Here is a 13822-nt window from a genome sequence, read left to right on the forward strand (position 1 = left end):
CACTTTCCACCACCATTTACACACTGCCTAAAATCTTCTCTTATTGTGGAAGTGGCTTTGTGAAATCTCTAGGATGTGTTCCCTGAGTGTGCTTTGTTACATGCCTAAAATCCAGCTTAGATGTGTGTTGCCACTCATTTGCAGGTTAACAGCAGATAACATAAAAAGAAATTTTGTGGCTTTGCCACAACAGCATGCTTAAGTAGTTGCCAAAACACTGGCGCAGCCAGAAGGCCGCACCTGACTTAAAGAAAATGGGAACAGTCGCCCTTAAAATCCACGAGGAGAAAAATATCAAGCGATACCAAAAAAAAAAGTCTACTTGACTTTAAAGGTGCTTTTATTTTAAAAAAAACAAAAGTTTGCTGTTCAGTAACGTTTTTATCCTGCGCTGATCATTTTCGCAGCACTATGTGTGAACTCCCAACCCTTTTTTCTTGCACGCATCAGTTCAAACAGCCAGGGTACCCACAAGACAATTCTGTAGCTAAATGCAAGAGAATATACCCTCTGGCCACCATGCCTGATTACAAATCATCTGTAACCTGAGAACCCAACATCTAGTGCACAAAGAGACAACTTTTCACTTTACAAAACTCCTGCACGAAAGACTGCTCTTCTGTGTGTTGCTTGTGAAGCATCATTGTATGTAAAGCCTGACTTCAAAAATCTGTAACAAAGAAGCTGTCCCTTAGGGTACCTTTGCACAGAGCTCTTTCGAGGAACTTGGTAGGTTGTATGAATATATTTACCACCTGCCATTTTAAGGTCAACTTGTAGTAGTCTTAACTGCAGCCACCATGCATACAAGGAGAGAAGGTGAAGCCTGTGAAGGCAGTCTGGGCCACATGATTTGGTACACCATAGGACTTCCTTGTTTCTTCTTTGCTTAATGTGATCTGGCGCTACACGCCCTGAACAGGGAAGTTCCTTGTGCAGACACTGCAATGAAGGGCATGCAGATCTTCTGTGAACTTGGGTGCATCTTCATGGAAATGTATTTTATACACTGTGGGGTCCATCACTTCCACCTCTCACTTGCAGAGATAAAATGTTAAGGATCACTAGCGTATTCTTTGTCAACAGACCCTCTGCCAGCCTAGTTGTGGCGGAAGAGTGTGAGGCCCATCCAGGTCCAGAGGTGGAAGAACACATAAACGGGGATCGTAATGGGAAGCAGCAGGCTGTAGAAGCAGAGGCTGGTTGTACTAGTGCATCCCTGGGGGAAGTCTTCATCCACGCTGGCCGAATAAAACAGACCAGCCAAGGACAAGAGTGGAACGAGTACAGTCATTGTAGGAAGCGACGGGAACATTTTCCCCTGGCCTTGCGTATCTTTCACCTTCCCCTTTTTAAAAGACCATCACCTAGGTCTGTTCGGGTTCCTTTTCTTGGTTCTCCTTGCCAATCATCCTCGCTGCCTGGGGTATCATATGAGGAATGCCATCAATGATGGGGTAAGCGATGCCCAGCTCTTCGTTAATCAACTCACTGGTGGATTCTTCATACCTAGTAAATACAAAAAACATGGATACATGATGGGTTAGTGATACAGCACGTGCTTGGCATGCAGAAGGTCCCAGGTTCAATTCCTGGCATCTCCACTTTAGAAGGATCAGGTAGTTGGTGAGGCAAAAGACCTCTCTGCCTGAGAGCTCCTGCCAGTCTAAGCAGGAAACACTGATAGGCCAATGTCAGTTTGGCCTATCAGTTTGGGTGTGTTGATACACTGGATTTACTGACTTAAAAAGCAAAAAGCAGTCTTGTTTTAGCTGATTTATTAACTGCTTCCCCCACCAAACTGACGTTCAAAGCAATGCAAACCTATCCATGACATACAGTATTATATATAAGGTTCATAAAACCACACTTGACCGCAACTCGCAAAATCAGCAGGGAACAAACCCTTCAGCCTTAATCTCAAGTGATCTCTAGCCCCAGTCACACGGGCAGGATATCGCAGGGGGGAGGTGTGGCTAATTGCCCCGGCGCAGGTTGAGCCGCGATTACGTGATCAGACGGACCGGCGGCACACTACGGTCCTTTCTTCGGCACCAGCGGGTAAATGAGGGACCGGAGGGGAATGCCGTGCGCCAGCGGGATCACACCACGGGCGTCTGGAGGCAGCCAGTGGCAAACGTTTACTAGTACCTTGGAGGTACTAGTTTTTAAATGCGCATTGTTGGCGGTAAGCCACGGGTGCGCTCCACTTCCCAGATGTTGGGGTGTGATCGCGCCCGGATAATCCACCCACGTTCCGTGCCTCTCCCGCAACAACTTTGCCGTGTGACCAGGGCCCTACTAGGTCTTGGCGCCATCCCAGTGGGGCTTGAAGGATGGTGCCAGTCTCAGCTCTAGAGGGAAAGCAGCCCACAGGTTGGGGGTCAGCAGAGGAAAAAGTCCTCCCCATAGGTCCTGACCAATCTAGCCTTGGCTAAGGGCTGTTCCTATAGAAGAGCACCATGCGTGGAACTCAGCAACTGATCAAATTAGACTTCTAATATCTAAGAAGAGCACCATGCGTGGAACTCAGCAACTGATCAAATTAGACTTCTAGTATATTGTTCCTCTGGTATGCCTATCTTTGTGTTCCAACTTCCTACTTCCAGAAGAACTCAGCAACTGATCAAATTAGACTTCCTCTGGTATGCCTATCTTGTGTTCCAACTTCCTACTTCCAGGAAGTCTTTTCAGTTGCCTTACGCATCTGCCCCTGTATTCTGGAATGTGTTCAGTTAGACGAGTCAGGTCTCTCTGGCTTCACTGGTGCCCACCTGCAAATGGAATGTTCTAGAACATGCATGTCCCACTCGTGTGGCTGTGGATCGCAGACAATCAGCAATATGTCAAGAAAGCTTGCTTTGCCATTACTCAGTTGCTCGTTAGGGAGCTCCTGACAAGCAGCTGAGAAGCCCCAAAATTTGAACCTGCACAGTTTGGAGGAAGACCACTGTGTTGGGTTTTTATGCCCCTTGTTCCCAGTGGCCAAAGGGCATCTTATGAATTCCTTGTGAGAGCAAGCGTAGTGGCTCGAGGGCTGGATGGCAGAGACCCAGGTTCAAATCACTCAGCTGTACACCTCATTGGGTGACCTTGAGCCAATCACATTTAGTCCCTCAGCTGAGAGCCAGCGTGGTGTAGTGGTTAAAAGCAGTGGACTCTAATCTGGAGAATCGGGTTTGATTCCTCACTTCTCATGAAGCCAGCTGGGAGATCTTGGGTCAGTCACAGCTCTCTCAGAGCTCTCTCAGCCCAAAAAATAAGTTTAGCTCACCACCTAGTGGTGCGCAATGCTAAAAAGGGCTAGTACTTTAAGACGGTCAGACAATCTTAGGATCTCCTGGCTATAGCACACACAAGGCCAGATGATAATTAATTAGTCCCTCAGCTCAACAAAATTCTTGTGAGGGTAAAACAGAGGAGGGAAGAGCCGGGTGTGCTGCCCTGGGCTCCCTGGCAAAAAAATGCTACTGAGAGACCATTTTGTAGATCAGCAACAGAAGCCGAGAAGCAACAATTTGTGTGTAGCCGACCAGTGAGCTTATGCTGCAAGGCAGATGGGCCGTGTTTTCAAAATTACTTCATGTGGGATTACTTGCCTTTTAACTAGCCAGTGGTACTTTAACATTGCCCGATGAAAGAACTGGGGAGATCGATGCAGTAGAGAAGGAGTCTGCAAGTGTTGGCTCTCGAGCCCAGTTGCGACTCAGTATGGATTCTTTAAATTAAGGTCTATTGGACAGATAGGTGGGATGCCAAAATAACCAAAATGTGAAGGGTATGGCAGGAAAAGGTGTTGATGGGGTTATAAAGGGCTTCTTGGAGATGATTTGCAGACAGGGAAATGAAAGAAGTTAACCACTGCCAGTAATCCAAGTGTGAGCCATGTTCAGATGTCTGCCAGGAGACTACAATAATCGCACAGGCAGACAAGCCCGTTCTTGTCAGATCTTGGAAGCTAAGCCAGGTTGACTCTGGCAGTCTTTATTCAGCCACTCTCTGGATGTCCTCCAGGCCCCCAGTAGGGGTCAGTCTCCAGAGGTCGCCATGACTTCCAGGTGCACGGACACACACACACGTGCAATTTAAAAAATACCCCCCCAAAAGAATCACACAGGATGAAGAAGAGTAGGATTTTATACCCTGCTTTTCTCTACCTTTAGGGGTTTCGAAGTGACATAGAATTGCCCCCTCTTCCTCCCCACGACAGGCACCTTGTGAGGTAGGTGGGGCTGAGAGAGCTCTGAGAGAACTACCCAGCAGGCTCCGTGTGGTGGAGGAGTGGGGATTCAAACCCAGTTCTCCAGAGATTAGAGTCTGCCAACACAGAGAAGAACCACTACACCATGCTGGCTCTCAACGATGCTCCTGTGCGCGCACTTACTACTGATTGTGAGGCCTTGTGTGCGCCACTTCCTAATAAAGGACTCAGAACGACCAGTGTTTGGGCTGTAGGAACTTTATGGAGTATTAATCAACACGTCACTTACTGATAATGTTGACCGGTACACTTTGCTTATGTGAACCTACTTATACTGCCTCTTTATTTGATCTCTTGCTCTGAATTTTGGTCTAGGTTGGCTCTTTAATTATGAATGACAAAAGGCCGCTGACCCCCTGCTCTCAAATGTCTTCTCCGTGGTCCTTAGATGTTAGCGCCACTACTCTGTAAAGGCTTTGTAACATCTCAGAAGGGAAACAGGCTGTCTTTCAGAACTATTTTTTAACAGTTAGGCTCTATATTTAACAGTTTATTTATTTATTTGATTTTTATTTATTTATTTGATTTTTATCCCGCCCTCCCGCCGAAGCGGCTCAGGGCGGCTTACAACAATAAAAATAATAAAACAATGCCTCTAAAACAATATACAATACATTAAAATCACAATTTACCCACATTATAACATACACATTATAAAATACACAAGATGGCGACTATAGATGCTGACATAATCTAAGTTGTTGAATGCTTGGTGGAATAACTCCGTCTTCACTGCTCTGTAACATCTCAGAAGGGAAACAGGCTGTCTTTCAGAACTATATATTTAACAGGCGGGGTATTTTTGTCTGGGGGGGAGCACAAACTCAGCTGTGTGGCTGGAAGCGGGCTCTAGCCCATGAAAGTTTAGGCTGGGATACATTCTTGTTAGTCTTAAAAATGCCACAGGACTCCTGTTTATTTTTGCTGCTGTAGACCTATTTATTTATTTATACCCCCACCCTTTCCCCCATGGGGGACCCAAAGTGACTTGCACCATTCTTTTATCCACCTTATCCTCACAACAACCCTGTGAGGCAGGACAGGCTGAGTGTGTATGAGACTGACCTAAGCAAGCTTTCATGGCTGAGTAGGGATTCGAACCTGAGTCTCCTGGCGCCTAGTCTTGCACTACACCATGCTGGTTTCTACCAATAGGGCTTCCCTGCTGCCAAAATGCAAGACAGCTACTGTGAGCTAAGAGACCAAGAGAACTGACTAGTTCACAGGTCTCCCATGATCTGGACTTCGGCAAGCAACTCTCCTCTTTGCCTGCCTGGCATGTGGAGATAATCGCACCGGCCTTCTTTACAGCCAGGCTCTGAAGCACCAAGATGGCTGCAAAGTGTAATGTTGATTGCAGCGTGCCTTGCTTTAAAGGAAATTACACGCTTCCATTTGGAGCGCACAGGATTTATCCCGGAAATGCAAGCCGAAGTGCGGGGCGTGAAGCAAACTTAAAGCAGCCCCTGGAAAGGGGGCGAGAGTTGCAAAGAGTGAGTGGAGAGGAAGCGGCCGGGCGGCCGAATATGGGGGGGGGGATGGGGGCTTGGAAGCCCTCTGAGAAAAGAAACTTGGGAGTTGCGTGCAAGGGGTGAAATTCTACAAACGCGGGAGGGCGCGGCTGACCTGAGCGACTTCTTGGACAAAGGGCACGCGAGGATCTCCAGGAGGCCGGGATCCAAGGGCGGGCGCTGCTGCTGCTGTCCTTGGCCGGCTCGTCCGTCCTCCTCCTGGGCGGCGGCGCAGAAAGGCCGGCCGGCCGCCGCTTGCAGGTTCCCCCGGCGCCAAGCCCAAGTCAGGAGCCGGAGCCTGGGCAGGGCCAGCATGATCCGCGGCGAACTGCTCTCTGCAGGCAGCCGCTCCAAGGGCAGGCGGAGGGAGGCAACCCGGTGGTGCAAGCAGAACTGCTTCCTGCCCGGGCGAGGAAGACACTCCCTGAACGGCCGCTGGGGCTGCGACGAGCCGGGTTCCCACCTAGTCGGCGCTGAAGAGCTGCAAGCCCGGGCAGGTACCTCCGACGGGGGAGCGAAGTCCCAACGAACTGAGTGGGTTTGCTGCGGAGTGAATTGCCCCGGGGGGGGGGGGGGAGAGGTGGAGATCTGAAAGCTGCAGTTCCAGGCACGCGTAGTTTGTGGAAACCCAGGGGAACCGGTTTCCGAGGACAGATGCCAGGGAATTGGCTGTGCGGCTGCAATCTTGTGCACGTTTGCATGGGAATATGGGAACCGGGGCTCATTCTCTGGGGTTACTCCTGAGAAAACCAAGCGTGGGCTCGGCGGCTGCAGTCCTCCACTCGCTTACATGACGGTGAGAGTCATCTGATTTAGAAGGGCTTCGCTGCTCTTTAACACACCAAACGAGCGCACTTTGCAATTCTTTAGAGAAGGACTATTTCGCTGATTTCCCAATAAGCATGCATAGGAACGGGCGCGTTTACTCGGAAGTAAGCCCCACTAAAGTCAGGTGGATTTGTGTTATGGGTGAACAATGTGTGCATTGCAAGTATAAACCGTTTTCTGCCTTCTGGTATGTTATGCCCTACACTTTTCTTGCGTTGTTTCCCAATTCTGAAATGTTAGCATGTGGTATTGTTTATTGGATATTTTATGCTGCCTCGCTGAATTATTTCTATATTTTGTTGTAGTCCACTTTGCATTTTAGAAAGATGGGCTATACATGAAATAAAGAATGGTTGTGCTGCACAGTGATATCAAATGCCGCAATCCCAGAACAGGTTGGCAACCCTAAACTCACTTTTCTTGAAAATGAAATGCCCAAGGAATAGTCTAGTGTTGCCAACTTCCAGGTGGGGCCTGGAGATCTTCAGAGTGCAGAGACTAGTTCTCTTGGAGATGAGGGCTACTTCAGAGGGTGGGCCCTGGCATTATACCCTGCTGAGTTCCCTCCCCAAACCACACACCCCTCCAGGCTCCACCCCCCCAAAATCTCCAGGAGTTTCCAAACCCAGCAGGCCTAGAATAGCCACCTACATCTGATAAGAGCTGTTCTTGAAAAAGAGCAGTTTCTGTCACAGCTCTCTCAGCCCCACCTACCTCACAGGGTGTCTGTTGTGGGGAGGGGAAGAGAAAGGAGTTTGTAAGCCGCTCTGAGACACCTTTGGGTAGTGAAGGGCGGGGTGTAAATCCAATCTCTTCTCTTTTCTTCTTCCTGCAGCACAAATGAACAGGGATCTCATAGCACCTTGCCAGGTTTTTATTCTGGCATAAGCTTTTGAAATGTTGGTTTTAACTTAACCTGTGGTGTCTTAAAAAGCTTACCTTAGAACAAAAATTTTGTGCTACAAGATCCCTGTTTATGTTTGTGGAAATCAGCCCTAATGAATTCAGTAGAAGTTATATCTGGCAAGTATGGAGCTATGATTTTTGTTATTGTTATAGTTCTGTTAGTAAAAGATATTACATGGCTTTTGTATGTGTTTTTCTATACGAAGGATTGCAGCCTTAGTTATTACAAGTCCATGTACCATGTCTTACTTGTAAGTAAGCATGCTCGAGATTGCAGTACAAAGCTGTAACCCTTTGCACAGTTACTTGGGAATCAATACCATTTAAATGAGTGGGATTTACTCTTGAGTAAGCATGGTTAGGCCACAAGTTCTGCTGGTTTTGGCAGTCAAAACTGCTCCCATTTCAACCATGAGCTTGTTGAATGTCACACAGCATCAGTGGAAATTTGCTAGTCTAGACTGAATAATAATGATAATTATTGTATGGCGTTGTGTGTAGAATAGCCAGGAGCAATGTTCCCTGTAAGCTATGGAGCTCTGTGAGCAAAAATTCTACTCTGTGAGCTACTGGCATTAACGTTGTGAGCAGGAGATTTGGCTGCTGCATAAATTAGTTTGCTTTGGAGCCATCCTTCCTGAGCTAAGACAAAAATGTGTGAGCCAGAGACTAAAAAACTGTGAGCTAGCTCACACCAACTCAGCTTAGAGGGAACACTGGCCAGGAGATCCTAAGATTGTCTGGCAGCCAGAAGTCCTTCCTCTTTTAACGTTATGCACCACTAGGTGGTGAGCTAGACTTGTTTTTGAGGCAAGAGATGTTTCAGAGGCAGTTTGCCATTGCCTGCCTCTTCATCACAGCCCTGGTATTCCTTGGAGGCCACCTTTCCAAATACTAGCCAAGGCGGACCCTGCTTAGCTTCCAAGATCTGACAGGATTGGCCTTACCTGGGCCATCCAGGTCAGGGCTGACTGTGAACATGAGCAGACAGAGTCAGTGACTCACTTCTTAGGGAAGTCCACCAAGCTTCTATATTTAGGTTATTTGTTACCTACTTTTCTCCTCGGTGAGGAACAAAGTGATTTATGACATCATTCTGCCCTCCTCCATTATAAACTTGTAGCAACTCCGTGAAGTACGTTAGACTGAGAGTATGTGACTGGCCCAAAATCACACAGAAAGAGTCCATGGCAGAACTGGGGATTCGAACCTGGGTCTCCCAGATCCTAATCCAACACTCTGACCACTGTGTCATGCTGCCTGCATGCCACTGGTGGGAGAAAATTGTTTCAGAGAGCTAACAATACTTAACAATGTACAGCAGATCAAGACTTACTCTTGAAGCCTGCCTCTTCTTTTATTTGTTGTCCTGTTTCAAAGTTTGTTAGGTTGGGAGGAAGCTTTCTCTTCTGTGTTTATTTTTCTATTTTGTTGTGGTTTGAATCGATGTTTGCCACCATGTAGGGTCAACAAGTAGGATAGAGATTTCTTTTGCTAAATACACTTAAGTTAGTATAGTAAATAATCTGACTGTTGCTATGTTCTTCAGGTGTGTTTTGTTGGAGAACCTGGAATCGATGGTGGAGGTCCATCTCAAGAGTTCTTCACAGTCCTCAGAAGGGAACTGTGTGCCCCAGAAGCACAGATCTTCCGGCACTTTGAAGAAACCCATCTGATTTGGTTCTCCAGCCAGGTATGATGGCTCCGCTTCCATGCGGCAGTTATTTCTGTTGTCCGTTATTAGCTAAAAGAACACGTCCTGCAGAATCAGATGCAAATCATTCTGGTCTAGCATCCAGGATTACGTTGGGTGAAACCAGATGCCATGCTAGGAGATCCATGGTTAGATTTCCAGTGTGTCAGTAGCAGCCTATTAAGCGTCAGCGAATTGGGTTTATAAGCCGTAGGTCCAGAGCTGTGGCTTTCAGTGGTGCCTTTGTCTTCCCATTAGCACCAAAGCGAGTGTTTTCCTTTTGGGAAGTGGTCATAGTTCAGTGGCAGCGCACCTGCTTTGAATGCAGAAGGTCCCAGGTTCAGTCCCTGTAATCTCCAGATCAACGGTGTCTTGTAGCTTCCACAGGGAGACTTCTGCTGCCCCCAGTCAAACCAGACAGTCCAGAGCTAGATGGTCCAGTGATCCAATGAATATATTCACGATGCTGTCTTTGGCTGCTTCCACATGGTGATGATTCTTCGTGAAGCATCCACACCAGCAGTGGAGCATCCATGCAGCAGTTTTCCTTGCATTTTCCTTCCTTCTGCTCCCTGCAGTCACCATTCCCCTCTCCACCAGCAGAGGGCTTAAGAAGCCCTGGCAGTTACTCGTTTCGGAGGGTAGCCCGGGAACAAAGTTTGAGTTCAGTGGCACTTTTAAAACCAACAAGTAAGACGCTTTCGTGTGCGTGCACAAGTCTCCAGGTGCAGTGAAACAGACTTCCACAACCATTACATATTGGGGGGGGGGGGTTAGTTGGCAGGAAGAGCTAGTTAAGAGTCAAGATGCATGAGTAACTGGGCGATGAGTATATAGCTAAGATTGGATTAGGGCAGTTGGTGCAACCTGTGAATTAGCAGCAGATTAGCATACAAATACAAGAATGCAGCCTATTATAGAAAGTTCCCACAGATCCGTGAGAAGGAGGGCAGGAAGGGTTGCCTCAGTGCTTAGTTCTTGTGGCCCTTTCTTACAAGCCCAGGGAAATGCTGATCGCCACTTTGGGGTCAGGAAGCAATCCTGGAGGTCTTTTGTCATCTTCTGGGCATGGAACAGTGGTCACTGCGGGTGTGGAGGGGGAGGTATTTGTGAATTCCCTGCGTTGTGCAGGGGGTTGGACTAGATGACCCTGGAGGTCCCTTCCAACTCCATGATTTTATGATTCTTCGCTATATGGATGAAATGAGACAAGCCTTACAGGCAAAGCAGTATTGCTGTACCATGTTGCTGGTAGACCTGTTGGTCTGCAGTAGAATAGCTAGATTGGAGCCTTATCTGATGAAGGGAGCTTTGACTGTCTAAAATCTTATACCCCAAAAATATTGTTGGTCTCCAAGTTTCTACTGGACTCGCATCTGGCTGGTTATAACTAGACATTCTCTTTGCCCATTCAAACATCTAATCCCCGTGTTGCATGTATGCTGAATTTTCAAACCAGGTACCAGCACAGGAAGACATATATTTTCTGATCGGGAATATATTTGGAATGGCCCTCTATAATAGGAAGATTGCTGCCTTCCCTTTCCCTCTCGCTTTGTTCAAGAAGATGGCAGATATTCCGTTGACTCTGGAAGATTTGAAGGAGCTCTCTCCTCTAGAAGGAAGGTACGGAGGAATATCCCACCAATAGATTCATTCACTGTAAAATGAATATTGGAGGAATTGGGTCTTCTCTGATTTTATGTTCTGAGTTACGTGGACTTTACATGGTCCTAAACGTTTAAAAATCCTTCTCTATAGGGACAAGGTATCCAGAGTTTTCAGTTCACTACATAGCTAAGCTGCTATGGAAGGAAGGAAGAGGGTGATGTCATCTTTCCTTGCTGGGAAACTCCCTTAGACTAAGGGTTCCCTGGAAAGTGCCCTGGTATCCGGCTGCCAACACTCAGGGGCAGCCCGAGAATATCTACACTGACCCACTGAGAAAGTATCCCTCTAGGGTAGTACTAAACCAGTAACAAAGTAGATAGGGTAGAAACCCTTGGAAATACCTAACAAACTGTGTAGCGCCTGTGCAATCTAGCGTGTGGGGAAGAGATTAAGAGAAATATCCCAGAGAACTAAATTGTACTAAGCAAAGCCAAAATGTGTCTTTATTAAAAAAAAAAAAAGTTTATTATAAAAGAGAGAAGAAAATTGGAAAAGGGTGGTTGGATTGAAAAAGTGGTCAAAAAGGACAAAAATAAAAATACAGGGAAAGAAGGAAGGAAGAGGGTGATGTCATCTTTCCTTGCTGGGAAACTCCCTTAGACTAAGGGTTCCCTGGAAAGTGCCCTGGTATCCGGCTGCCAACACTCAGGGGCAGCCCGAGAATATCTACACTGACCCACTGAGAAAGTATCCCTCTAGGGTAGTACTAAACCAGTAACAAAGTAGATAGGGTAGAAACCCTTGGAAATACCTAACAAACTGTGTAGCGCCTGTGCAATCTAGCGTGTGGGGAAGAGATTAAGAGAAATATCCCAGAGAACTAAATTGTACTAAGCAAAGCCAAAATGTGTCTTTATTAAAAAAAAAAAAGTTTATTATAAAAGAGAGAAGAAAATTGGAAAAGGGTGGTTGGATTGAAAAAGTGGTCAAAAAGGACAAAAATAAAAATACAAGGAAAGAGGCACATAACACACAAGCATGCTTACCATGCAATCCTGTGCAGAGTTAATCCAGTCTAAGCTCATTGGTTTGAATGGATTTAGGCTGAAGTAACACTGAATTCTCCCTAGAAGCTGAAACGACTGAACTGAGGTTATTGTAAGTTGGGCCCCTTTATGAGAAGACGAGAACCACTGGGAATGACAACCATGCTAGGAAAAGCTGAAGGCAGCAGGAGAAAAAGCAAGACCCGTGCAAGGCTGTTGACAACAGGACATTTTGGAGGAGAGTAACCCATAGGGTCTCTGTAAATCGGGAGCAACTTGACAACACTTCGCACGCACACACACAAACACACCCTTCTGCAATGCTAGTCAAAAGCCAGTAGCCTTTAAATTACTCCTAAACAAATGTGTTCAGTGTGTTACACTTTGCTCTTTTGCCTGCTAGGGGTCTTCAAGCCATCTTGGACGAGCAATACGATGACAACATGGAAAGCCTGATGTTGGATTTCACAGTACGGCATCATACTGATACCCTTTTCATAGCCGACTTGTTGCATACGTCTGTGGGCAAGCCACTTTTATTTTCATGCTGATCAGATTGCATGTATAGAGTTGCACTGTACTAAATGATCCACAGAGTTACTTGGAAAAAGCATTAGAGACTGCTCCTGCAGCAGTCAGTTCCCAACAGCTTTCATTCAAAAGAGTAGAGTTTATTGAGACAATGAGAGTATGCAGATATCGTAACCATTTTGTGTTAGAACTGAAGAAAAGAGCTCGCAGCAAACAGAATACATTATTCAGAGAGGCCCCCTGATGGCCCAGGGCCAATCAGGGATCAGGTAGAAGCCCGCCAAAGTAATGGGCTACTTTTCCCAAGAGAAAGACTACACCAGGCACTGAAGGTCATACAGAGATAATAGAAACATAGGAGACACAGCAGAATTGAACCTTATCATCCCAGAGTCACCCCCACTCCCATGGCAAACAGGGGTTCAGAAAGGCCTAGCTGACGCTGTGTTCTATATTACTTTTTATAGTTTGTGGAAACCGGGGTCCAATTATGGCACTTTGCTTAATTTAATTAATGTGTCCTATTAACACTTATGCTTTGCTTCAGTTCTGTTTCTAGACGTCTCTTGGTTCTGCATTGTTTATTGAATACCCCATCTGTCGATTTTATTGGCTTACCCCTGCGTAATCCACCTTGAGTCCCAATGGGAAAGGCGGACTATAAATAACCTAAATTTTTAAAATTCAGACTATTGAAAGGGGTGGAGGAGACGAGAATGATTGTTTGTTGCTTTGGGTCCCGGCTGGGCAGGAAAGTGTCGCATAAACGGAATAAGTAACGTCCTCGTAGTCTACAGTAGCTTGAATATTGCCTCCCTCTTCATCAGGTAGTGAAAGAAGAAAGGGGATCTAAGGTTTCTGTTGAACTGAAGGAAAATGGTGCCGACATTCCCGTCACGAAGTACAACAGGTAGGATTCCATGTTGTCCCCTTACTTTAATGTCAACATCTGAGTGGAACTAGATGCTCTTGGGCATGTGGTCCTCCATAATGCTGATGCAGTATCCTGGGAGGGGAGAATTTGCAGGGGAGAATTTTTTTTGGGGGGGTGCTTAACCCCACCCCCAAAGTTGTTCCTGGCATGGAAATCTCCTCGTGGTCATCCACCCCACCTCCCCAGATGAGGCTTTGAAGCTGGAAGGGGCTTGTTTAAAAATAATAATAATAATGATAATTAGGGGAAGAAATGGAGGGGATAAATGTTGGATGCAGGGGGAGGGGGCACTCCTTCTTCCCGCCAGTTCTTTCCAGTAAATGCTCTTTTACCCCAGCATACCCCTTATTTTAGCAAATGTAAGCTTGTGGCTACGTGTTTGCTAAAGGTAAGATCCAATCCAATACAAACATTAGCACTAGGGCTGCCAAGTGGGGGCAGGGGGCGGGTAAACCCCCGCTTTGGAGGCCCGATTCCCGCCGCTGCGGAATCGGGCCCTGA

The 13822-nt window shown here is 46.7% G+C and overlaps 3 protein-coding genes across 3 annotated transcripts in view; 1 reads left to right on the plus strand and 2 right to left on the minus strand.

The window, feature by feature from the left end:
- LOC107110117 (E3 ISG15--protein ligase HERC5-like) overlaps window positions 1–13822 on the plus strand; it is a 49168-nt gene that overhangs the window by 29800 nt on the left and 5546 nt on the right. Inside the window, 4 exon segments of the mRNA XM_015410842.1 lie at window positions 9056–9199; window positions 10659–10825; window positions 12260–12326; window positions 13215–13297. Coding sequence (XP_015266328.1) covers window positions 9056–9199; window positions 10659–10825; window positions 12260–12326; window positions 13215–13297 — 461 coding nt within the window.
- PIGY (phosphatidylinositol glycan anchor biosynthesis class Y) lies at window positions 340–1396 on the minus strand. Its single transcript, XM_015410844.1, has one exon. It carries the CDS (start codon window positions 1313–1315, stop codon window positions 1100–1102), a length of 216 nt encoding a protein of 71 aa, XP_015266330.1. The 5' UTR covers window positions 1316–1396; the 3' UTR covers window positions 340–1099.
- On the minus strand, window positions 1349–6165 carry PYURF (PIGY upstream reading frame). The gene is made up of 2 exons (XM_015410843.1): window positions 5888–6165; window positions 1349–1509 (listed from the first exon to the last, which is right to left on the minus strand). Exons 1-2 carry the CDS (start codon window positions 6085–6087, stop codon window positions 1368–1370), a joined length of 342 nt encoding a protein of 113 aa, XP_015266329.1. The 5' UTR covers window positions 6088–6165; the 3' UTR covers window positions 1349–1367.

Source organism: Gekko japonicus, unplaced genomic scaffold (genome assembly GCF_001447785.1).
Source record: "Gekko japonicus isolate JY-2015 unplaced genomic scaffold, Gekko_japonicus_V1.1 scaffold42, whole genome shotgun sequence".
Taxonomy (NCBI): Eukaryota; Metazoa; Chordata; class Lepidosauria; order Squamata; family Gekkonidae; genus Gekko; species Gekko japonicus.

Bases quoted from the DNA above. Each gene is read 5' to 3' on its own strand.
- PIGY (XM_015410844.1), bottom strand. From the start codon at position 1,315: ATGTTCCCGTCGCTTCCTACAATGACTGTACTCGTTCCACTCTTGTCC.
- PYURF (XM_015410843.1), bottom strand. From the start codon at position 6,087: ATGCTGGCCCTGCCCAGGCTCCGGCTCCTGACTTGGGCTTGGCGCCGG. The intron at 1,510-5,887 runs GTCAGCCGCGCC...TGTATTTACTAG, and splicing joins TTGTCCAAGAAGTCGCTCAG to GTATGAAGAATCCACCAGTG.